Raw genomic sequence first — 23,725 nt, 5'->3', positions numbered from 1 at the left:
TTGTGGACATCGGGCCCTCATACAACCCTCATGGAGTATGTTTTTGACAGTTTGAGCAGAAGCATGTACATTAGTGGCTCCTGGAGGTCATTTTGTGGAGCTCAGGCAGTACTCCTGAGAGTGGTCCTGCTTCTGGACTGTTGTCCTCCTGCAGGATCATTTATTTGTAGGAGATGTCTTGTTAATTGTTTCTTATTTCCACCTGTTGTCTATTCCATTTGAACAACAGCAGATAAATCTGCCCAGTTACTTCCTAACTGGACAGACTGAAACCCCAGAAGTGTGCCCGACTCTGAGTTACATGTGGATGATTACGTGTTCCCTTTATTTTTATTTTTTTGAGAAGTGTTTATAGTGAAAACTAAATATCAAAGGAAAAGTTTAATGAATTGACTGAATAATGTCAGTGATGCAAAAATAAAATTCTCCAAAAGTTTGAAAATGTTAGCTAGCTATTAACTACTAGCTAAAAAGCTAAGTAGCAAGTTGTTCCACCAAAAGCAACCAAAGCACCAAAAGTTTAGTCAAGCTTCAGTTTTAAGTCAACTAGAGGATTTTTATTGGACTACTGTTTCATTTTTTACACACTGCTTCCTATTTTCTTTTTCTTCTTCTTATGTTACCTGCAAGTAAATAACAGGAACTGTAGAGAATGCACTAAAAGCTAATTTTGAGTAGAGTTTAATCTAAATTAAATGTAAGTTATTAAGTCTTCAACCACATTATCTCTGTGTATTTGTCTGACTTTCGAAAATTCTGTTCAGTTTACATACAATTTTAAAAGTCTGGTTTTAGTTAGACTAATACAATCATTTGTTCATGTACCTTCTTGTAATGTCTAAAAACCTCAGCAACAAGCACTGAAAATTCCCCCAAAATGTAATTTTTAAGTACAATTCTTAGAAGTCTTACATAGTGGATTGATGAACTACCTTTTTATTTATATTATGCATGTTGTATAATGATGAATAAATTTAATCTTCACTCTTTAATATGTAGAGTTTTATAACTGAAGCAATATTTAAGCTGCACATCTTGTTGTAGTGAGTTTAACCACTTTAAATACAGAAGAAAAATTTGAGGAGTTGTGTGATGTTACAGAAAAGAAAAAAAAGAAACGCATGCCTGGTCACTGTCACAAATTCCTGTCTTTGATTTTTGGTAATATACTGTGTATTTTGAACATTTATCCTTTCTGAAATCATGTAAAAAGTTCAGAAGGAAAAATCCTTTCTTACTGGAAACAACTCAGAAATATCTGAAATGCAACACATAGATTTTTATAAGATACCAGAGCTCACTGTTTCAATCTTTAGCTTTATGTTGTGTTTTTAAAAATAATTCTATCCATGAAGTTAAAGATATATTTTAAGCTGTCAAATAAATATAGTGGAACAGATTTAACAATATTTGCCTGAGAGATGTGCAAGAATAAAGCTTCAAAAACTGAAAATCCACAGGTAATGGCTGGTATCTAAAACAGTCCAAAGTATAACATTCAAGGAAATGCAGTCTGCAACAATACTTCCACTGATTATTTGCAGTTGGAGATGCATCTCCTTTGTACTGTTAATCCAGCCGTTCTTGTCCCGGGAGACTCTGTGGGAGGCAGAGCTGCACAGTGAAAGTGGGGAAGCCGACATTAAAGTCAGTGGAATAATTATCCTACGGCCATTACACTGCAATCAATAATGATTTCATAATGATACGTTAAAGCCAAACAACTCATTTATTTATCATCCTGACTTTAGTATGTAAACAAATCAGCATGCTTTGAATAATTTTGATTAAATTAATTAGCTTCTCCGTTAACCTTATAATCACCCATACATCTCTGTTTATAATTGTCATTGTTGTTTACTATACTGGCTTGCTTTGAGACGAATAATCGTCTCTAATTAATTAAAAATCTGATTGGTGTGCAGCTTCTCTTTTCCACTGTCTTTCACATGTAAACATGCAAGATGAATAAATAGATTTATATGTTTAAACATGCTATTTTTAACAAGTTCCCATGATGTGAAAATGAAAATTTTTTAGTGTGTGAACTAAAAAGAAGTGGTGTGTTTTCTGAGGAGAGGCTAACTGTCTCAGGCACTGATTCATTCAGTTCTGTGTGTTTTCAAGTTAAATAAGCTTGAAAACTGATCTCTAAATGGTTGGCTAACAATAAAAAAGGGAAACAAATCTAACGGCATATTTCCATCAGTCGTGGTTAAACTAAAGCAGACAGTTTGTTATGTACACAGGTCACCAGTCTATCGCAGGGCCCAAATAAGGACAATAAGTTGTTGGGACATACGTTTGTTGCTGAGAGCATCTAAACAAAATCATATCAGCAGAAGTTGTGTCAGGAACCATTGTGATGTGCAGTTATCTGTTGAACTTAAACAAAAGGTGATACATCAACATTATTTAACAAGTTAGGACAGTTGTAAGCTTTTCAGTGATGAAATGAAGGGAAAACTCCGCCCACCCAGCTGGTCCCTTGGTTGCCCGGGCGATAAATGGTGCAGACCCACAATAAAACTCCAGTCATCCCAACATAAAAAGTCTGATTACGGGCACTGTTGGAAACTCATTTTTCATACCTTTTAGGACTGCCTCAACATGTCCCCCTACTGGATGACAAAACAAGAAAGATACTTGCTAAAAATATTACCTGCAGGAAGCAAGAAAGCAAAAACCAGGAAATAGACATTTAGGGGTTCCTATTTAGGGGTACTGCAGACTTTGACTCTGTAGTACTGCCCACATTGATCTTCTCCCTTGTGATTATATCTGTCCGTTATTGCACAAGTACATATTACTTCTGTTACCTTCAGGCTATTCTGTCCTGTTCCGTTTTAAAATGTTAAAAATTGTTCAAAAATAAAAGTTTAACAAACAGAAAGTCCAGTGTGCTCTGGTTGGTCCACTCCACAGGCCTCAGCAGGCACAAAAATGAAGAGAAAGCATTTAACTGGATTTGTAATTGTCCCTCTGTGCAGGATGAGTCATCAACATTCATCTAAAAGACACGATAAGGAAAAACTACTAAATTACTTTTTTGTCATTGAGCCAGTTTCTGGCACACGGGTAAACTATGCTGCAAGTTTTTACTGCACAGTACTAGAAAAACTCATCAAAACAGATTTTATGACAGTTTTAAATCAACAACAATCCAATCCTAACACCTCTACGCCTCCTCCATTGTTCCACCAGGTGTCATTTCACTTTGATTCTGCTTGCACCACCTTTACCTCCAACCAAAAAAGAACTTTAGCATCTCAGCTACTGACATTTTTCACAATTTTTATCTCACCATAATATTTTAACACACATCTGTTGGCTTGAACCAGCTCAACCCATCATCACATCTTGGACCACTCTCATCCAGGTTTCCAAGACTCCTGCTGACTAGTCTCTAGTCCCTGTGAATAACAGTCATTACCAACCAAATCTCAGGAGGCCGTCACTTTCTGGAACACCACGTCTGGCGCCGACAGCCACGATACATCTAAAGTCACTCAAAGCACACACGCCTGCCGCTCTAACATGAAGCTGAACAGCAGCTGAATGTCTCACCCGTGTTCAGAGTGAGCTACGATGCTGCTTTAATAATATGTGACTCCCTGGAGAAGTAAGCCAAGAAAGTGGAAGCAGACTGCATTGATTTCAGCACTCACCTTTAAGCTTTTTTTCTGCTGCAGATGAAAACCATTGTTTATGTTTCAGCATGTATGACCACATCGTCACACCGACGTCTTACCTTGGAAGATGGCAGCGTTCTGGATGATGAGGCGTTTGAGGTGTGCACTGACAACCTGCAGACCTGATTCCATGTTGCTGCGAGCGGCTACCTGATACCGCTCCTCCATCTTCTTGGAACAGCAGGTTGGGCCTTTGGTTTGGCAAACCTGCAGATCCGCACCTGGCAGGAAATCAGCAGAGACAGGATGGTAGTCTGGATGAGCAGAGGGAAGGAGCTGCAAAGCCACCATTGTTTAATTTTCAAAAGCAGAAGCCTCTCCATTCACACACACAAACACAGAAGACTTAGCAGCATCCTCTGCAGAAAATACTATCTGCCACAGACTCTGCATGCTTAATTAGGGTATTATTTTTATGTACATGCTGTGTTATCTAGCACAGCTGAAGTCAAAAATAAATTGCTGCTTGAAAATGATTCATTTTGATGCACATTCGAGCAATACTCAAGGGCTGTGCAGCTCTCCTCCGAGATCAATTTGGTCAACAGAAACTTTTCCACGACTCAAGGCTACGCTTTTTGCTATGAGGATGAAAAAAACAAAAAAAGTAATTTTATTTAGGTACAAAGATGAGAGCTGGGAGCAGTAGTTCAGCATGGTTTCATTATCTATGATATGAAAACAGTAAGCAAAGGTAAGACTGAAGGCAGTGAAACAACACCTGGTTGTTTACAATAAAGGTTGCTTACAGAGATGAGAGATAATTGGACTCCCGGAGCTGCTTTGAAAGGGCAGATTTAAACCAGTAAACTGTAACAAGGATGCTTCCTTGGTGGGAATACAGCTGCGCGCAACCAGTTCGTGAACAAATGCCCTGAGAAGACTAATCAATTAATTCCTGTGAGAATTGAGATAAAGAATAAGCAGTTAGTAATTTTTCCGATAAACGCAACCACACCGCTAAATGTTTTACTGTGATGACGTTGTAGTTTGTAAGATGGTGTAATTCTGGAATTATAGCATGCCTCCAATTTGTTTTTGGTTGTTCTATATTCAGTTTGTGTGACCACTTAAATATCTGCGAGTATCGGACCCTGCTGCCTGGCATCCTGTGAAAGATGGATAGCCAACTCTTGGGTCAGGGTCCTTCAGGTTTTAGATGTTTCCCTGATGCAACAAAGCTGATTCAAATCAGTGGTTTTCCAACAGCTTGTTGTCAAGTTCTGCCCAATCATCTTAATAATTACTCAATAATTTGAGTCTGGTGTGTTACAGCAGGGAAGGATCTAAAACAGGGGAGGATCTAAAACCAAGTCCGAGCCCCGAGGTCTACTTTCCTGCAGCTTTTAGATGCATCTCTTCACAAACACATCTGAATCAAATGAATGGCACGTTAACAGGCCTCTGTGGAGCTGGATGACATGCAGATGAGGGAATTCAGCCAGTTGATTCAGGTGTTTTGGAGACAGAATGCATCTAAAAGTTGCAGGATAGTAGATCTTGAGGACTGGACTTGGGGACCCCTGATTTAAAACCACATGCAGGACATTGACACAGGTCTGGAGTTGGTGATCCCTGGAGTGGAGGATGGCATCCCAGGTGTAAGATCCCTCATCCCTGTTGATAGTTCCTGGGGACCTGTAGGTTTTAAAAGGTTCCCTTCTGCATCACACTGGACTCAGATCAGTGGGTAATTAGCAGACCTGTGCAGAGCTTCACATCAAGTGAGGTATGTTGCAGCAGGGAAACGTCTAAAACCAGCAGGACAACGGCCCTCGAGGACCAGGATTGAGGCTACCCGCTCTATGGCCTCCCAGATGCAATATTTATAGCATATGTTGCTTTCTGAGCTGATCATCCTGTCTTCTTCCCAATCCATAATGTGGTCCTGTCTTTCACAGAGGCTGGATATGGCTGATTTTAGATTTAGTTGTTCTGCTTTCTGTTTTGCCATCGTTTCCTTTTCACATTCTTTCCTGTGTTCACCTTTCCTTTGTTACGAAGCCTGCCATGTCAAGGTGACATAGACCTTTTTTTCTTAACTATTTAGCCGAAAGGAAGTTTTGTTTAATAATAGAAGCAGATGACTATAGCTTTTCTGATCAGCAGTCAATGTAACTGGTAGATTCTCAAAGTAACCAGCCAATTTCTCCATCCATCCATCCATCCATCCATCCATCCATCCATCCATCCATTTTCTTCCCGCTTGTTTCCATCGCGTTCTTTCGGTCACCTCCCACAGCGCATCCTTATAATGAGACAAAGAGGTTGGACCCGAATGCAGACTGACGGAAATAAAGGTGGACATGGAATCAAGATTGTTTAATAAAACAAAAGCTCTGCAGAAACAGCACAACCGGAAACAAAACTACTAAAGAGAAACTAACATTGGAAGAGTAACTGACTGGGAAACACACGACCAGCATATCAACAGGAACAACATGACTGGTTCAGGATAACATGACACAACACAATGACCTGAGGGGTATTGCACGAAACCAGAATAAAGAAATCCAGGATGATTAAGCAAGCCCAGCTTGACCTAGCTTGCGCGGCCTATCCTGGCTTAATTGGTTGCACGTTTGCTGAGCCAGGATGAGAAGGTGCGGCTAGGTTAAGCCAGGTGAAGATAGTTGGGATAAGTGCGTGTGCACGGCTTACTGAAGCAGACCTCGCGATCGCTCACAGAATCACCGATGGGGAAAAGGATAAAAGTCGCGCGTCCTACGTCACGGCCGCTGAACAACAGCTCCTGACGGAGTTCTCTGACGAAGTTAAGGATATTATAAGGAAAAAAGGCAAAACCAATGCCATAAGTAAAGAACGCGAGAGAGCCTGGCAGACAATAGCCGACCGGCTCAATGCGTAAGTAGTCAAAAACTGTACAATTAATAAACAGTGCTCCACTGGAACTGTCATAATTAGGCTACAATTAAAGGAGTTACTTTTCAAATCCACTAACTGTTGTATACTTTAAGAGTGACAAGCAGGTGCATGTTACTCAGGAAATGTAGAGTATGATTAGGTGCAAACAATTATCCACAATGTGTCATTTAATCTATTTTCCTCATGTAACGTTTTTATCTATTTTATCTTTCTGTCCTTCATAAAGGACAAACCTGTCTGGCCATAAAAGGACCTGGCAGCAAGAAAAATTAAATCTAAGAACATTTTGCAGGCTGGCAAGTGACTCCAAAGTAGATAACCGTGAACAAATGAGGTGAATAGATGAGGTGTCTGCTGACATGTTCAATGTCTGTATGATTGTAGCAGTTAAAAAAAAGGCCTATAGAACTGGCACAGGGGGCGACCCACCAAGCCAGGATGTGACTCCAGCAGAGGAACTGGCCTCCATTTAAATAAAGGGAGGCCAGTGATGGAGGGGATCCAGGGAGGGACAATAACTGACTCTGTCCCAGCCACAGAAACTGTCCGCTTCATACAAGGTACATCACGTACTGCAATTCTACTGCACATGGAACACAATCAAATATAATATAGTGTCTGACTTTGGATAACCTTGCAGTGTCTGGGAACACAATTACACTTTTGGAGCCACCAGAAGATGATCCGGTTAGTACAGTGTCTCGAAATCACAGGCTTGGTATGTTCTGTGAAATCTTAATCCGAGTCCTCTCGCTGCATGTATACGGCAGGGGGAAGGCACATCTGCAGCTGCAGAATGCACGTCTGCAGATGAGGAGACTGTGTCAGTGGAGTCCAGAAGGCTTGAGGCACGTCAGTTTTATGGGATTGGCCTGCTTATTTATTCCATGAAGGATATGAAGTCAGTGATGTGGTGCTAATAGAAAATGTGTAGCAGGACCCGGATGCTGCACAGTCTCCTGAGCGGCCTGGTAACATTGTGAGTATTGGCTAAAGTAAATCTACGTTATGCACAAATCCTGCTGTGCTAATTGACATTTCCTTTACAGACTTCACAAACTGTCAGAACGCTTTATTCAGGGCACCTGGAGAGAGAGATAGAGCTGGCAGATGTTAAAAGCTGACTCAAAAAGAGCAAGCTCCAAGAAATAGAGCTGGATCTAGAGATTAAACGCCGGACACTCAGAAAACTGCTGGAAATCCAGTAACGGAAAATCTGTATCTCTCAATGACATAGTCATCTCCAAAGGCCAGGGGATGTGACCTATGGGGCGCCAAGTGTAAAAATTCAGTATAAAAGTTGTAGCTGACACATTTTCATTATTTATCTCACTTTTCTCACATTTAGCACATTTTTCCTACATTTAACATAACTTTTAACCACATGTATAATGGTCAAATAGAACATCTAAATCTAAATTTTAAATCTAAATCTAAATGTTATATGTTATATCTAAATGTTTAAATCACCCCATAGTGACCTGTCCCTGAAGACTCGTTCACGTCTGAATGCTCTTCTGAGGATGCGGGCTTCCTCGTCCAGCACATCCTCCGAAAAAGGGCAAGCCATTATGAAGAGGGAACAGGTGAAGGGGAGTTGGACCTGAATATTCTACATTGCCCTCGTCACGGATTTCTTTGAATACACCTTTGTAACCTCATCCGCTGTGTTTTGTAATCTCAATTAATGCAATAAAACACATATTTATAAAACCTCTGACAGCAATTTGACGAACAGTCTTCATTAGCATAGCAATATAACACTTGGCCTGATGAAATCATGCACTTATGACCAAGTTGATATTGTGTGATGAAATCGTGATCCTGTATTTAAATAAAATGACTAAAAAAAAAAAAAATTATATGCACTGCACTAGCACTACACGACAGCACCTGGGTCTAACTGGACTCAAAAGCGGTCTGACTAACACTTAATTATGACGTCCCATCTTGTTTGAATTTATGCTTGTGTTGTTCTTACTCTCAAATGTAAGTCGCTTTGGATAAAAGCGTCTGCTAAATGACTGTAGAATAGAATAGAATAATAATACTACAACTCGAATCCATATAAAAAGGCTGTTGCGATTACGAACAGATTTCGATTAAATGTACAGTGACTGTATATGTAATATTTTAATACTGGATGATTAAAATGACGCGCCATACTTAGGAAGACCATGGACATGCTGTAAAACACATTAATTCCTCATAGAATTGACGTTGGACATGCAGGTGACTCGCTAGGATTAATCTTAGCCTGAGCAGTTAGCCTGGTCTGGAGCAGGCTAGCTGCAGCGGATAAATCACCACAGTAACTTGGCCGGGATTAGTTTGAGCTGCTTTCATGCAACTGATTTAGGGCTAAATTTAGCCAGGATAACCAACATATCCCGGCTTAATCCCTTATCTTGGTTTCGTGCAATACCCCTCTGGTGAGGAACTGAGGAAAACCAGGAGCGTAAATACAGAGGGACTAATTACATAACAAGGCACAGATGTGACAATTATAAACCAAAACCAGGGAGCACGAAGAAAACTGAACAAAATACACAAGAGGATAAACCCTACAAAATAAAACAGGAAACAAGAAACTAAAGGACTACAATGGAAAAACTAAACCAAAAACCTACAGACAAAATTAATTTGGGGGAAAATAATCCAGATTATAAATTCAAATGAATGCATTTAGTCATTCTTGGTGGATTTATGTTTTTATCATCAAAATGCAACACAACAGTTTTCTCTCAGCATTCTTTTTCCAGTAAGGAACAAACTAACTTTTGTTCCTGACCTTTAAACTCCACTAGAGCACGATCATTTACAGCAGTTTCTCAGGAACAGGAATGTGGAGCTCTGTGGGTTGTAATCAATAACTACAACAGAAGTTTTCCACATATTTATTTCCCGTCCAGGAGGTTAACAATCCAGCTGCAAAATGTAGTGTTTATTCAAAGACTCTATGGTAAATCTACAATGACGGATCCATGAAAACACCATTAAAAAGATCTCTATCACTACTACGTTGCTAAGAGACCTCTATTTTGACCTTGGAATTATGATAGAGCCACTTTTCACCAATCAGAGAGCTTAAATTAATGGTAATATCCAATCAGGAGCAGCCAAAGATCAACAAGTGACAAGAAAAGTTATACATCTGTCTGGAAAAAAACTAAAATAATGGTCAGTATGGCTAAACTAAAGCCAAAAAGACTTTTGGATACATGGTGGCACCAAAAACCAGCTGAGTGGGAGTTGGTTTTGTGAGGATAATAGGTAAATAACAGCAGAAATAACTGTATATAGCAAAAACACCTGGAGGAAAAAAAAGTAAATAGTTTCTGTTGTGTGTTTGTTTTAATGCTAATATTCTTTCTCCTGAAAGCCAAACAGCATTGATAGTAACATAGTGCACGGAGGCCAGCCGGAGGAGACCGAGGTGAGTGATAACAGCCAGGTGGAGGCGAAAGTGGCTGTTTGCGCAGCGCCTGCTGCTCCAGACTTAGACGGAATATTTTACCTGATAATGTGATAAACTTCATCACATTCACAGACACATTTTGTCACAGAGGTAGTCCCACCCAGCACCATTTAATAAACCACTCTGGTCGCACCGTCACCTGTCTTTGAAATCTATCCACTCCCCTTTAAGAGCCTGCAGCGGTGCAGGACAGGAAGCTGGTTGCTCTGTGATTGGACAGTTTAATTTGTCCTCATCCAATCAGATAGAGGTGGGAGGCAAAAAATCTGCATCTGCGACTTTTGCAAGATGTTGCACACAGTTTTTTTGTTTTGCATCTGTTAATAGATGTTCGCAAAAGAAATTCTGTTTTTCTTTTGAAATACAAACCTTTATTAAAATGGTAAATGGTCTGTATTTATACAGCGCTTTACTTACCTGGAATGATACCCAAAGTGCTTTACACCATACATCACATTCGCCCAGTCACACACTGATGACGGAAGCTGTCATTCAAGGCGCTCAACCACAACCCATCAGGGGCAATTTGGGTTTCGTTGTCTTGCTCAGGGAAACCTTGACATGAGTTCAACAGATCAAGGATCGAACCGGCAACCCTCGGGCTACAGGACGACCACTCTACCCACTGAGCCACACCACCCCAAGCAGTTTTTATAAAAATATTAATGCTGCAAAACTTGATTTACAAATACAAACTCTGAAATGATTTGCAAACATTTATTTACAGGTGGAAATATGACTTTATATTGAGCCCAGACGTGTTGCAGGAAAATCAAGGTTACCAGAACAGACATGCACTTCTCCACCAGCTCACTGACCTCGTACATGAAAGACAATTGATTGAATGAAAAGGTGTGATATACTAAGTAGCTTCTTTTTTATTTTTGACTGAGGATATATGTTTTAAAATATTCTTGTATAGCAGATTATAACCCCCACTTTATTTATTCTGGTTTCTGGTTTCAAAAGTTTCTGTTTTCTAGCTTCCAAAACGCCAGTTTCATGTAAAGAAAAGAAACAAATGATAACAAAAGAACAACAGATACACCTTAACTCATTTCTATGTGGACATGGCCTTAGTTTTAACATTGTACAGGGTCTGTACAGTCAAAACCTTGTGGACCCTCTGTGCTCTTCATGGACCTTTTTTGGAGGGGTTGGGAACCACTAGTGTAAACAACATTAGGCACTAAAGTAAGCACGTGGCCATTCGATGTCACGGAATAGTGTTAAAGGGAAATTTAGTGGTAGGAGTCCCAGGACAAAAACCTGAAATGATGCTTCATTCATCACCTGCCAAACCAGACAAGTGGTTGGCAGGTGTTAAGTTAGAGTCCTGTTTGTGATTAGAAAAAAAGTCCGCCCACATTAGTGACTCACTGTCTGAGTCACAGGACTTTCATCCAGGAGCCAGAGGCTGGTGTCCTGGTGATGCCATCACGTTTGCAGACTTTGCACATTTTCAATCCTGATATAGTTTCCATCTCAGTTACTTTCTGTTACCACTAATATTCTTTATTATTTCAGGACTTACTTTTATTTTTCACTCATGGTTTACTTCCATCATCAGATAGCTTCAGACAGAATTCCTTTGCTGAAAAAGAACATCCTTTGAGACCCTCTGATTTTGTTTACCCATGCTTCAAAGCATTGGATTTAGAGCCTTTATTGTAAAAGTGTTTTACACTGAGGACAACATAGCTGTGCAGCATTGTGATGTGAGACTGGGCTGATCAAGGGTAGAAACAGGACCTCAGCTGCTGCAGCTGGAACAAAGAGTGAACCGTTTCTTCTGTGATGATGCTCGAAAGGACATATTTTTTCTTCTTTTGTTCAATGCTTCTATTCAATGTCACCTTCTTGATGTGCAGCAGAAAATGCAGAAAGTATCTAATCTATTCTAAAATTTGGAAAGAGAAATTTCACTCTTGCTCAGACTCATGGATTTTACAGAAAGATTCTTCTACAGAGAAAACGGCACAAATTTTCAATAAACAAGCTGTTAGTTTCCTCCCAATACCCAAATCTTCCCTTTAGAATGATGCACACACAGACATAAATAGGGCACAAGCATGCAATTGTTAAATACAAAGAGGAGTTCCTGTGAAAATCCCTCCTCCTCTCAGCCTTTCTGTCCCACATGGCTGCTGACAGATCAGTGGATGCTGCAGTCGTAACATGCAAAGATGCGTTGAGGAGTCGTTTGCAGGATCTGCTCTTGAGACTTCACTGACAAGGGCCTGATTGATGGCGTGGTAAACAAACGTCTGCAAGCCTCTGCTCGAGAGCAGAGGATAAATAGCAATTAATTTGAAAAGGGGTTGGGGGGTTAGATTGTGAATATGTCAGGAAAGACACTCGACGGAGAAAAGTGAATCTCCCCTTTGGTGTGAGGCTTTGTCTCTGTGAGATCTTCAAACACCGGATGCTCATAGACAGACTGTAACAATGCAAACAGCTGGCAGGAGATGTGGCAGAGTGGCAGCCTTGATAATTAATAACGGTGGAATCAAACAGAGGACAACTTCTGCAAACTCCCGGCTTGCTGCTGACACCCATCAGGGTTTAAGGTCTAATGAGCCAAAGAGGCAATAAAGCTGTCTCGCAGCACCTTTTGTATGCACACTGGCAGGCTTAATATCTTAAATCAATACCGACAAAAGACTCCTGACAGATAAGATCAAGTTCATTTCAGACTGCAGGAGTAAAATTATTAAGTTTTCAGGAGAGGCGTACGTGAGGTGAGCATGGCCGGAGCAGAGGCAGGGATTCGGCAACAATTACCAGCAAAACAGTTTCATCTGCACGTTTGTCGTTTTGCTGATGATAAATGTGTTTCATTACACAAGTTCCACAGCAGTGAGAGAAGTGATTCCCAGCAGAGTTACACAAATAATAAAATCACACCAGCTAAATATAAAGCCTTAGTTGTGACTGACAGACCAGGTGGGAATAAGTTTCCTCCTTCTCCTCTTTGCTTAAGGCTCAGCTTTATTTCTTCTCCATTTTTTTTTCTTTTTAAATTCCCTGTCATCCCTGCAGTTTTGTTTTGAGCTTGTTTCACGTTTCCCCACCTTGAGCTTAAATAGCTTCCAGGCATCGGGAGCAATTTTTCTATCAGCCTGTCATCTCTTAGTCTTCTTTTTTATTTGTGTGTGTGTGCATTCTGATGACCAAGTCTCTTAAACAAAACGAAGAAGGACACGATGTAAGGCAAGGAGCAATTTGCATGTAAATTTCCCCCAGCATGCAACCTCAGTTCAAGGTGACACCTCTGAATTATTACATGCTTTCAATCAATACTCTTTAAAGAGGCTAACAACTTCACATGCGGAACAGCAGCTGACCACACGAATCTTGAGGTCTTTCAGGGCCTTTTAAAAACACAGCATCATCCAACCATCCCAAAGTGCTGGAAAGAGCTTGACAGTCCTAAGTAAACACAGAGAAGTCTCTCTACTCACATCTTTAACAAGCTCGGGGACTTCCAAGTCTTGAGAACGGAGGCAGACACAAATACAGTTTCTAAGTTTCCCCAGCACCAATTAGAAAGCCATCGCTATGCAAGTTTAATGATGAGACCATGGGGGAAAAACAAGTTGTATTAAGATATAGAATATGCTAAAAGCTCTTCATTGTGAGAATAAATTATACAGCAGCTATCAGTGCGGGGTGGAAACATGGGAATCAATGGCTACCTCTGCAGGGCAAAACAAGCCCTTGTCAATTTGTAGTGACAATAAGTGAAACTAAGATTTAGAGCAATTTACATCCAACCTAAGGAATAATAATACCATTTGCTACTGGGTATTAACCGTTGTTTTAAGTATTTTTAGAGCTTTGTTCTCTGTTCTACTTTTAGTCATTTGAAGAAGCAACTAGTTGAAAGCTGGAGGCATGAATGTGAAAAAGACCTTTTTTTCCCTGTTTCTTTTTTTAAATGCGCACAAATGATGATGGAGAAAACAGCACGAGCTTTCATTAAAGGAAGAGATGGAGTCAATGTTTAGTTAGACGAAAGATCCGGGACTTCAGGCCAGATTAATCCAGCTCATCGTCGTGTTTGGTGTCTGTCAGTCAGCAGGGCCGTTTGTTTTCCAGTTGCTCAGTTTATTTAGAAAAAGAAAAACACATCTTCATAATTTTATATACAATTAAACATCTAAAATAAAGAGAATATAGTTTTCTTTTCTTTTTAAATAAAATATCCTACATTTTATTGAGGAAGTTAATGCTTGAAACTTTAAATAACTGAACTGTAAAACTGCTGAGAAGTACAAAACTAGAAATAATTATTGAATATATTGAATTTTAGCCTTTTTCTTTCTTGGTTAAAAAAAGCTTGTTTTGTTAGTAGATAATTGTAGGTAATGTGCTGCCAGTTTAATACCTTTTTTCTCTCTTTTGCAGTGTAATTACTGAAAATTGAACCTCTTTTCTTTTGCCATCCATCCAAGAACAAAAGAAAGGACAAACAGTCTTTTTTCTCCTTAGGTTCAAAAACTGAGTGAAATGAGGCTATGAAGCTACCTAAACCTTTATTAAAGGAGCTTCAGTGCTTCCTTTGATATTGCTGATCATTGAATTGATATATTGATGTAGATCGGTGTGTTGTTACATCCCTAATGGTTACTGGTTGTTATCATGTCTTCTTAATATATCCAGTGATAAAAAAATAATCACACTTTCTGCACGTGCATTGTGGCACTTCCACGTTTTGGACATGTCTTACATTTTATTATGACTCCGGGCTAGAGGGGAAAAATATAAATAACTGTAGGGGGGGAAGGGGGATCACTTTTTGGCTATTCAACCATGTCTAAAGTCTTTTGTAGCATCGCTGTGCAGGATTTCCTGCTGAAATAAGTGGCAGCTGTCAGCTCAGCCTCCAGCAAACTAGTAGCACTCTTCCATTTCATGAGTATCTGCTCCTCATCTCATGAATCAGGTCTGCTGCTGCTGTCACAGATCCAGCACATCCTCCCATCTAAACCACAGCTGACACTCATGGAGCTACTTTCACGCTCGTGTCCGGGGGTATTTGTTCTGTGCTGCTTGTCCGCCTCCTGCACGCATACCATGACACGACGGAGTGAACTGACACCCAGCCTCCATTTCACCTTCAGCTGCTCCAAACACCCACCGCAACAGTCACAACAAAAGACGTGCGTGGTACAACTCCCACAGCTGAGTCGGATTTTGTTTCTTCCCATCTCCGCTGTGATGCCGTTTCTCTGCACTCGCTTCTTTTGAACCACACTGGTGGAGAGAAACTTTTGTTTTTTGGACTTTTGCCCCCGGCACCACATGCAGCATTATTAGAATTCTGTTGTGCTTCCTGCAGACAATTCTCTGAATCAGCCACCTCCTCCACACAATGCTCCTTATTGATGCAGGCCACTTCACTTTTTTCCCTCATCGCACACGTACACACTCACAGAAAGTGACACTTCTCCCTGTCAGATCACAGCTAGCCTCCTTAAACAATCCCCAGTTAATTTAATCAAAGTCGTGTTACATTAGACTGCGTGACGAGGTCTCAGTTTCACATGTATTCGCCACATTTTCACCAAACTTGAGAACAATTTGGAACAAAGTGGTAACCGTGATTCAAACTTAGTCAGTATAAATTAATAAAAGGGATATATTATAAATGAAATGTTAACAGTGCCATATTTCAGTCTGAGCTGGGAGAAATCTTCATTCTGTTTTAATAAAGTGAATAAATAATATAATATAATAAATGGAAGATCACCATAAATAGACAAAATTGCAACAAGAAGATGCAAATCAGTATACCATGTCCACAAAGTAACAGAAAATAACTACATAGTGCCAGAGAATGACTAAAAAGAGTAAAATAAATGATCAAAATATGAGATAAACAATGAAAAAAAAGACAAAACACTTAAAATGAGACAGAAAATGTAGTAAAAGAGACTCAAAATGCTCCAAAACGTAACACTAACACAAAGGAAAACCATTCAAATTAAACAGAATAATCCTAAAATGATTCAAACAAACCCTGACGAGGGCAAAATTGCCTAAAGTGGGCAAAAAAGTAATCAATAGCAAAGATGATCATCAAGTAAAGAGAAAAGTTGTAAAACACCAGTTTAAACTAATTGGCATTAAAATAGTTAAAAGAACTTTAATATCTCCATGTTTGGTAGTTTTGATTACGACTTCAGTTGATTGAAAGATTTGAGCAAAAAAGTGGAAAAAAATATTAGGTTGTGATTTTTATAGAAGTTTTTTGGGAGAGTTTTGTCTACTTATCACTAGAAATGTGAGGAAAGTTTTAGTTGTTTAGACTCACAAACTGTCAGGATCTGTGGGGTTTGGTTCTGTTATTTTTTTTAATCTCTGCTAGACTTCGATTTCAAATATGCGTTGTCTAGTTTTGTTTTACAATGCACCAAAAAGACTGAAAGAATGACGTTCTCTAACACTCCTAAAGTCCTCAAGAGCTGCCTGTAGGCTTGGTTAATGAAAACATTTAGCCTGGGAGGTTTCTTACTTAGTAGGAAGAGTGGGGTCTAATGGTGGGGTTGGGGGGGCTTCTCTGTGCCCCGTGGCCCCATTTATTTATTCTATGCTCATGCTTTTATGTTGCAAAGGATCCCATTTGATGCTAATCCAATTTTCATACTGGAAATACTCTTTTTTAACAGAGAACATTTAGTTTACAATTACAATTTTTTTTACGGTATATTCACAGTAGTTTGCTGTTAGATCATATGATCAAGGCCCCGCCTACTTTACTAACCTGAGGCCAAAAGAGAACAGCAAAACTCCTTAATTTCATGAACAGAACATAAAAAGAGAGACAGATCACTGACTCGTCACTACAAGCAGAATTAAAAATGTCTTATGCAACTTCTTTTCACAAGATTTGTAGTGGGACAAATAGAAAAATCTGCTAATCTTAGGAAGTGTGTCATCTCTTGGTTGGGCTGACACACACTTACTGCTGTTGGTTGAGGACCCAAAGAAATTATTGTAGTTTTTCTCTTTGTTGGGAGGGATTATGCAAATATTACTGAGAACTTTTTCACAGTCAGATTACCTGACCTGTGACTGCTGGTGTCCAGCTGAGACTGCACACACAGCCTGAACCTACTCTGTCTCTGCTTTTCAGGAGGCTAAATATTTCTCTTGACCTGCTGCAACGTTCGCCCCCCACCCACCCTTTGGATGGCAGATAAAACTCTCGGGTGGAAGATGTGTGATTAAAGATGGATGTGCAGAAGAAGGAGGGCTCAGCGGATAGAGCTGCATGCACCTTACATGAGGGAGCATGACAAAATACGCTTCAAAGTGCATCTTGCTTTCTTGCTTTCTTTCTGCTTTCTTGATTTGTAGAATTTGAGGATGTGTTACAGTCTTTCATGTCAACTGAACATTTAATAATTTTATAAACCTCTTAGGATCAGGTGGGAGTGTTGTGTGCAAGAATTGCATGCTGAGACTGAAGAGAAAGCTGTTAACCTGGAGCGCTTCCCCATTCTGACATGACACTAAAACACCCAATTAACATTTGAAGCTGGTTGTGATTCAGCCTCATGAGAGTTTCCCCATTAACATACAGTCAGAACATACAGGAGCAACAGGCTCCACAGAGCACCAGCCTGCTGTGTAACAGATTTGTGAAAGCAAAAGGACCTGGATTCTCTCAGAGGTGCTACTGAAGTCACTTTTATGGCTGTCATTAAAACTCCCAAGAACAAGTCCATCTTTGAGAAAACCGCCTTTAGTTTGGTCATGATTCACTAATGTAAATACTAAGACAATGCTGCAGAGAAAGGGCTGCCTACAGACCAGTCTGGACGTGATTATTAATCACTCTTCCTCCACATGACCACTCCATCGTCATGTCGAGAGAAAGAGGCATCAAACTTGGCTGAATATCCAGAGAGACGATAAACAGCTGCTGGAAGATGTCCACGTCTCCTTTCAGCTTCCATACCGAGCAAATCAGTCAGCTCTGAGGAAAGGTTACTTGTCTCCATGTTTGGATCAATACTAGAACACATTGATTTTGTAAGCTTGTTATATGGCAGGTAAGCGCAATTCAACCTGCATTTTTAACGAGATGTTCAATGTGGGCGATAGATTTTTTTTTCTGCGCAGGCTGTTAAACGCTGAGCCGGAGGGATGGAGTGTGTTGGTTCTCACTGAGGAGTTGATTAAAAGTCTGTGCTAAAATACCAGAAAGTAAACCCACTTTGATCTAAAGGATATGCTAGAGAAAGCATCAGATTGTTACCTGACACCGGTGTCTCGGGGACCCACTTGGATCCGGGGTGAAGGGAGTGAAACACCGCGCGCACTTCCTGGCAGTCCGGCACCTGTCCGCCAGGAAGGGGAAACAGCTGGAGGAAGGCGCACAGGAAAAGCGCTCCGTGGACCGATGGAGCGACCATGGCAGGCGAACAGCGCTCGCGGAACCTCCGGGGGATAACTGAGCAGTAAAAAACAGCTGAGATAAAACTTCAGCGCGTGAAAAGTTAGAGGGAGATCCCGCTTTTCCGCGGATGAGGTGAAGCTGCAGACCTCGGCTCGGCTCGGATCAGCATCATTTCTTCTTTCCCTCCTCATTAACGCATCACTTCATCCAGAAAGCTACACCGACGCCGGTAACTTCAGAGTCCTTCTTTACTTGCGGCGCTGACTGAATCACAGCTCTTTTCTCAAACGGACGAACCCGGCTACGTGCGCGTGCACTAGAAAAGCGCGCACCGAGGCTTGAACCTGGTGTATAAAGAGCTCCCATTAATCTACATGTGGGCTGATCATCCCAGCCCCCTACATGAATCGGGCAGTAACGACAGAAATGTGCGGTGCTAGGTGTTTTAGATTTGCAGCTCTGGGTTACAAGGCGCGAGACGAATATGTTACAGTTCACACAATAGACGCTCGTGCTGCTGCAGAGCTTAACATAAAAACACCTATAAACAGCACTGTTAAAGTCATTTTATTTTTCAACCACAAAGTCTGCAGAAATCATAGAAACATACACACACATTATATGCATACATACACACACATATATATATGTATACACACACACACATACATATATATACATATACATACATACACACACACACTATATATATATATATATATATATATATATATATATATATATATATATATATATATATATATATATTCACAAATAACATAGAAACTGAGCCAAAAAGGAGCAAAGACGGTTTCATGTTTACTTTTTCCCTTTAAACTACAAACATCATTTATTCTACACGTTAAAGCCTAAATGAGATATTGAAGTTGAGGTGGCGCCATCTAGTGGTCAGTCTACGTGCAAACAGGAGCGACTTATCCTAGCACCCGTTATCAGAGAAAAATTTGTTTTTGTTCATTAATGCATCATGTTTATACTCATATACACATTTTATTTTGATCCTATCAGGAAACTAAATTTTTTTCAGACTTCAGATCTGAGAAAACCTCTGAGCTGGACTGAAACTTCTGCATGAAGAAAGTGTGCAAGCGTATGAATGTTTTGTACATCCCTGCACTTTATATGATCTATTTGCCTTTATGTGTCATGACCTCCTATTTCTACTCAAAATAGTGCAGCTGCTTCAAAACATCTGACAAAAGAGAGACGCTGTGCAGTTTCTTTCAGTTATGTGCTGAAATGATGAAGTCATCTATAAGAAAGCAGGGAGACAAACGGCAGCTTCAAAATACATGTTAACATACTTCAAACATCACACCAGAGTTAGAAAAAAAACTGTTCCTCTCTTGTGCCTGCAGTGACAGACATTTCTAGTCTTTCAAGTGTTCCTCAAAGCTTGGAACAGAAAAAAAAAAAAAAACAGTACACCCCGTGCATCTGAGGTACAGAGAGCTTTGCATGGATTTGCACAGCAAACACTGGCATAAGCTGAGAGCAAACCAACAAAACTCGCTGTAAACCCAGCTTTGTTCAACCTTCAAGTGCAAAGAACAGCTTCATGAGAGGTGACGTGCAGTGCCTGAAGTGCGCAAACTGCAGTAGTTTGTATTTACTACTTGCACTGTGAGCACTTTTGAACTGCCAAGTCAATAACACGTACTTTAAAGGAGTTTGAAACCTGCGAGGTAGGACGTCACAAAGCCTGATTATGACAGCTATCCACCTTCATGGAGAAAATAATCAAACGTTAACATTCAAACATTCTTCACTTATAACTGTGCTGTTAAATCCCACTTAATTTCTGTCACAAAAAGAAACTTATACACTGAGAACAAACATTCTGAATCATATTTAAAGAATGTTCTTTAATTTTGTACAGCTGCATTTTTATTCTATGTGTGTATTTAACCAAACAATTGATGGACAGAAAAAAGCACAACATGTACTCCATTTAAAATATAAACTTGAGGATTTGCATCAAAGTGGTGTTCAGGGCAAATGAAGTAAAAGTTCTGAAAAAGGACAAGCCCTCCAGCCAGAAGGAGCAACTAGGGCAGTAGATGCTGAGCTACTTCACTGACTACACTAGATGCACCTTAGCTGGAAGACTGTAACAGGTAGGAGACGTCAGAGGGAATTGATTAAGTGGATCGCTTCTTCCAGACAAGTCGCTTCCAGCCAGGAGAATCTGAAACACATTAAAACCGGTGTGACAAACAAATAGAAAGATCCATATATCACGCAAGATGATTGATTAAATGCTTTGAAAGTTGTGGCGTTGTGAAGGTATTTGCCCTTCATGCAGAACATCATTAAAGCTGCAGATTAACCAAGACATTTCAAGATAAAAACAATTAAAAAACAGGCTATTTAAGATGAATTTGGTGGCTGTTTAGTCTGTATTATTACACTAAGTTGTGAAAGTTACTCCTATCAGTTATACAAGTGCTAACATTTACATTGTGCCACTATAACCACATGAAAACCTGACTGACTCCCATGTGCCACCTTGGAAATAGACTAATTCTACCAAATATTTAGTGTAAACTGATCTTTACCTGGGTAAACTTCAAATGCCCAAGTGCACATGAATGCAGCATGTAATGTACTTTAATATAATGCTGCACAACACCACGTTCTTCATAATAAAGAATTTATACAGCATCGTTTCAACAGCTGTCCACATGGGTGATAATAAAGCTTGTCTGTTCCAACTTTACATTTTATGAAGAGGATGCTTACGACATAAAACAGCCAAATTTGACAACTGTGCAAAGTTTAACGAAGAATGTGTAAAATATGTGATTTGGCACAAAGCAAGTTTTTCTAGTTATCGATGAAGTACAAAGACAAAGTAGCAGCATCCGAAATCTGCTTTGTTTTTTTAAATTAGATGACCACTTTAGTTGTAAGTTATTTATTTCCCTAAAATCTACATGCTACCCTTTTAATTTCTTGCATTTTATCTATTTTATTTTAGCATCTTTGTTGTTTTTTTTTCATTAATTGCATTTCTTTTAATCTTTTTAATCCTTTTATTATTATTATTAATGCACTTGTATTGCTCTCTGCACCCTGCTAAAATGTTTTATGTAAAGCACTTTGAATTGTCTTGTACATGAAATGTGCTATACAAATTAATTTTCCTTGCCTTGCCTTGGTGTGTGCCCCCTCCTCCCCATAAAAACTTTTTCTAGACCCGCCCCTGCTCTTTAGGCCTACAACACTCTGAACTCTAAATCCAACATTTTGGGTCATTAATAGGCTGATTTTGCGAGCTTTTGAAATGTTGATTTTTATCTTGTACATTTTCTACCCGGTCAGTTTCGTTTGTTTTATTTGAGGGAATATATTTTGCCTGATAAAAGTGCAGGTTTGGGGAAGTGTCCAGACGCTGCACGAGGCCGGAGGTTGCACTTAAAAGACTCAATTTTCAAATCATGAACTCAAAACATGTTCTACTTTCTTCGAGTTGATCAATGTGAGCTGGAGAGAGTGAGCTTGGTCGCATATTTAGTTCAGAAAGGTCTAAGAGCTCTGCCGCCACAAAGTGGCGCCAAATGAGAGACGCGATGATGATGAACGCGCGCGCGCACCGCCTCAATTAATAAAATATGGAACCCAGCGGCTATTACGTCCGCTTTTATTAAGTTAGACGGGCTCATTAACGCCAACACGACCAGCTGCGACGGTGAATGTCTTCATTATGGATTACTATGCGCTGAAAACGTCGCTGAAGTTTGGCTCAAAAATACAACTGTCGGAAAAAAGCCATATACCTACAGATCAGAGCACAAGAAAACATTTTAAAGTACAATTCAGTCCAATGAGGCGATAAAGCACCTCACAAAACTTTTCTAATGGCCAAAACTATCTAAACCGTAAACAAACTTACTTAAAAGTCCTGCCCATGCAGGAATAAAGAGAAAAGCTGCACACACCCTACCTGAGGAGTGTGTTGAGTTTTCTTCAATTGAATGGATCCATGTGAACGCCATCCATCAAGCACAAGGCTCCGCTCTTGCTGCGTACCTTCCACCGCAGATGTTGTGTCTCTTGCAGCCCTCTCTTTTCAACCCTTTGGCACAAACAAAAAGTTTTGTCATGCATGAAATTGTGAGAGCATCTTTCTTGTTGTTTTTCCTCTTTGTGGGGGTGGGGACGGGACAGGAGCGCAGGCGACCCACTCTTTTCAGGATATCATCCAGAAATCTCTTAAACACCAAGGTATTTTTGTCGATATCTGAATTTGATTTAAACCTCTCCTCCGGGGCCATATTCCCGTTAAAAAAAAGATAAATACTCCATTTACAGGCCGAGACGAGAATAGTTTTATTGACCCACCTCGCTCCGCCATTTAGCGTCGAGCTGGTCAAGGAAGCCCATGAGGCTTGTGACCTGTAACCCCTCTAAAAACCCAACCCCCACACACACAGCCTTCTGCCACTGCCTGCAGGAGCGTCCCTCACCCATCCTGACGCACGTGCAAAAACTAATGTTGCTGCAAAACATGGCTTTAGCTCCTGAGATCCAAACCAGCAAGAGATGAGCAGCATTTGGCGGAGCAGGGTGACACTCCCCCCTCGCTGTGGGAAAGCACTGCAGCTACTGGCCTTCTTCTCCAATTCAACTTTAACCTACTTTCTCATGCTGCCTTGATTGCGTTGTGATTGGTGGAGTTTCAGGGATAGATCCCATTTTATCTCACCCTGCAGCATAAATGTAGGTTGTACATTCTTTTGCATTCAGACTTCAATGGTTACGTGTCTCACAACAACTCCATCACCCCTAAAAATAAACAAATAAGGTAGGAGGTGACATAATTTGTAAGAATATCAGGACACAATATGAGAGGCCTGATGTTCAGTAGAAGATATGTAAGACTTTGAAAAAGATAATCAACAGAAATGCCTATTAGGTCCCCAGATTTTGCTTTCAGGGGAATCCCTGTACGGTGTGGTGGGCTTTGAATTTAGGAAAAAGTTGTGACCATTTTCAAACAGGGGAATGAGTTTTGTGAAATCTAGTAAAGTCTGATGAGAGAAGAGGATGTTGTTTGGGAGAAAGAGTAGAGGCCTGCAACCATAAGAAACACAGTTCCTACTGTTAAACATGGGGGTGGGAGGATAATGCTGTGGGATAGTTTCATTCCTTCACATTGTACCTGACTCACATGCACATGTGATGAAAAAAAAAGAAGTTTAGTTTATTGTTTATTTGGAGGGACAGTTTATGTTA

General features: G+C 40.1%; 1 protein-coding gene and 1 long non-coding RNA gene across 2 annotated transcripts in view; both read right to left on the bottom strand.

Moving 5' to 3' along the window:
• Window positions 1–18,765, bottom strand: part of gpc3 (glypican 3) — a 266,165-nt gene extending 247,400 nt beyond the window's left edge. The window contains exons 1-2 of the mRNA XM_041991058.1: window positions 18,326–18,765; window positions 3,752–3,913 (exon numbers count right to left, since the gene is read on the bottom strand). Coding sequence (XP_041846992.1) covers window positions 3,752–3,913; window positions 18,326–18,482 — 319 coding nt within the window. The 5' untranslated portion in view covers window positions 18,483–18,765. The remainder of the gene's footprint in view (window positions 1–3,751; window positions 3,914–18,325) is intronic.
• Window positions 18,766–19,192: 427 nt separating this feature from the next.
• LOC121643600 lies at window positions 19,193–23,544 on the bottom strand. The gene is made up of 5 exons (XR_006011131.1): window positions 22,832–23,544; window positions 22,434–22,565; window positions 20,583–20,675; window positions 20,148–20,210; window positions 19,193–19,739 (listed from the first exon to the last, which is right to left on the bottom strand). It is a non-coding gene; the product is annotated as an uncharacterized LOC121643600 (long non-coding RNA).
• Window positions 23,545–23,725: the final 181 nt, after the last annotated feature.

Source organism: Melanotaenia boesemani, chromosome 7 (genome assembly GCF_017639745.1).
Source record: "Melanotaenia boesemani isolate fMelBoe1 chromosome 7, fMelBoe1.pri, whole genome shotgun sequence".
Lineage (NCBI taxonomy): Eukaryota > Metazoa > Chordata > Actinopteri > Atheriniformes > Melanotaeniidae > Melanotaenia > Melanotaenia boesemani.
The sequence above is the reverse complement of the archived record's forward strand: the minus strand, read 5'-3'. Positions and strand labels throughout refer to the sequence as shown.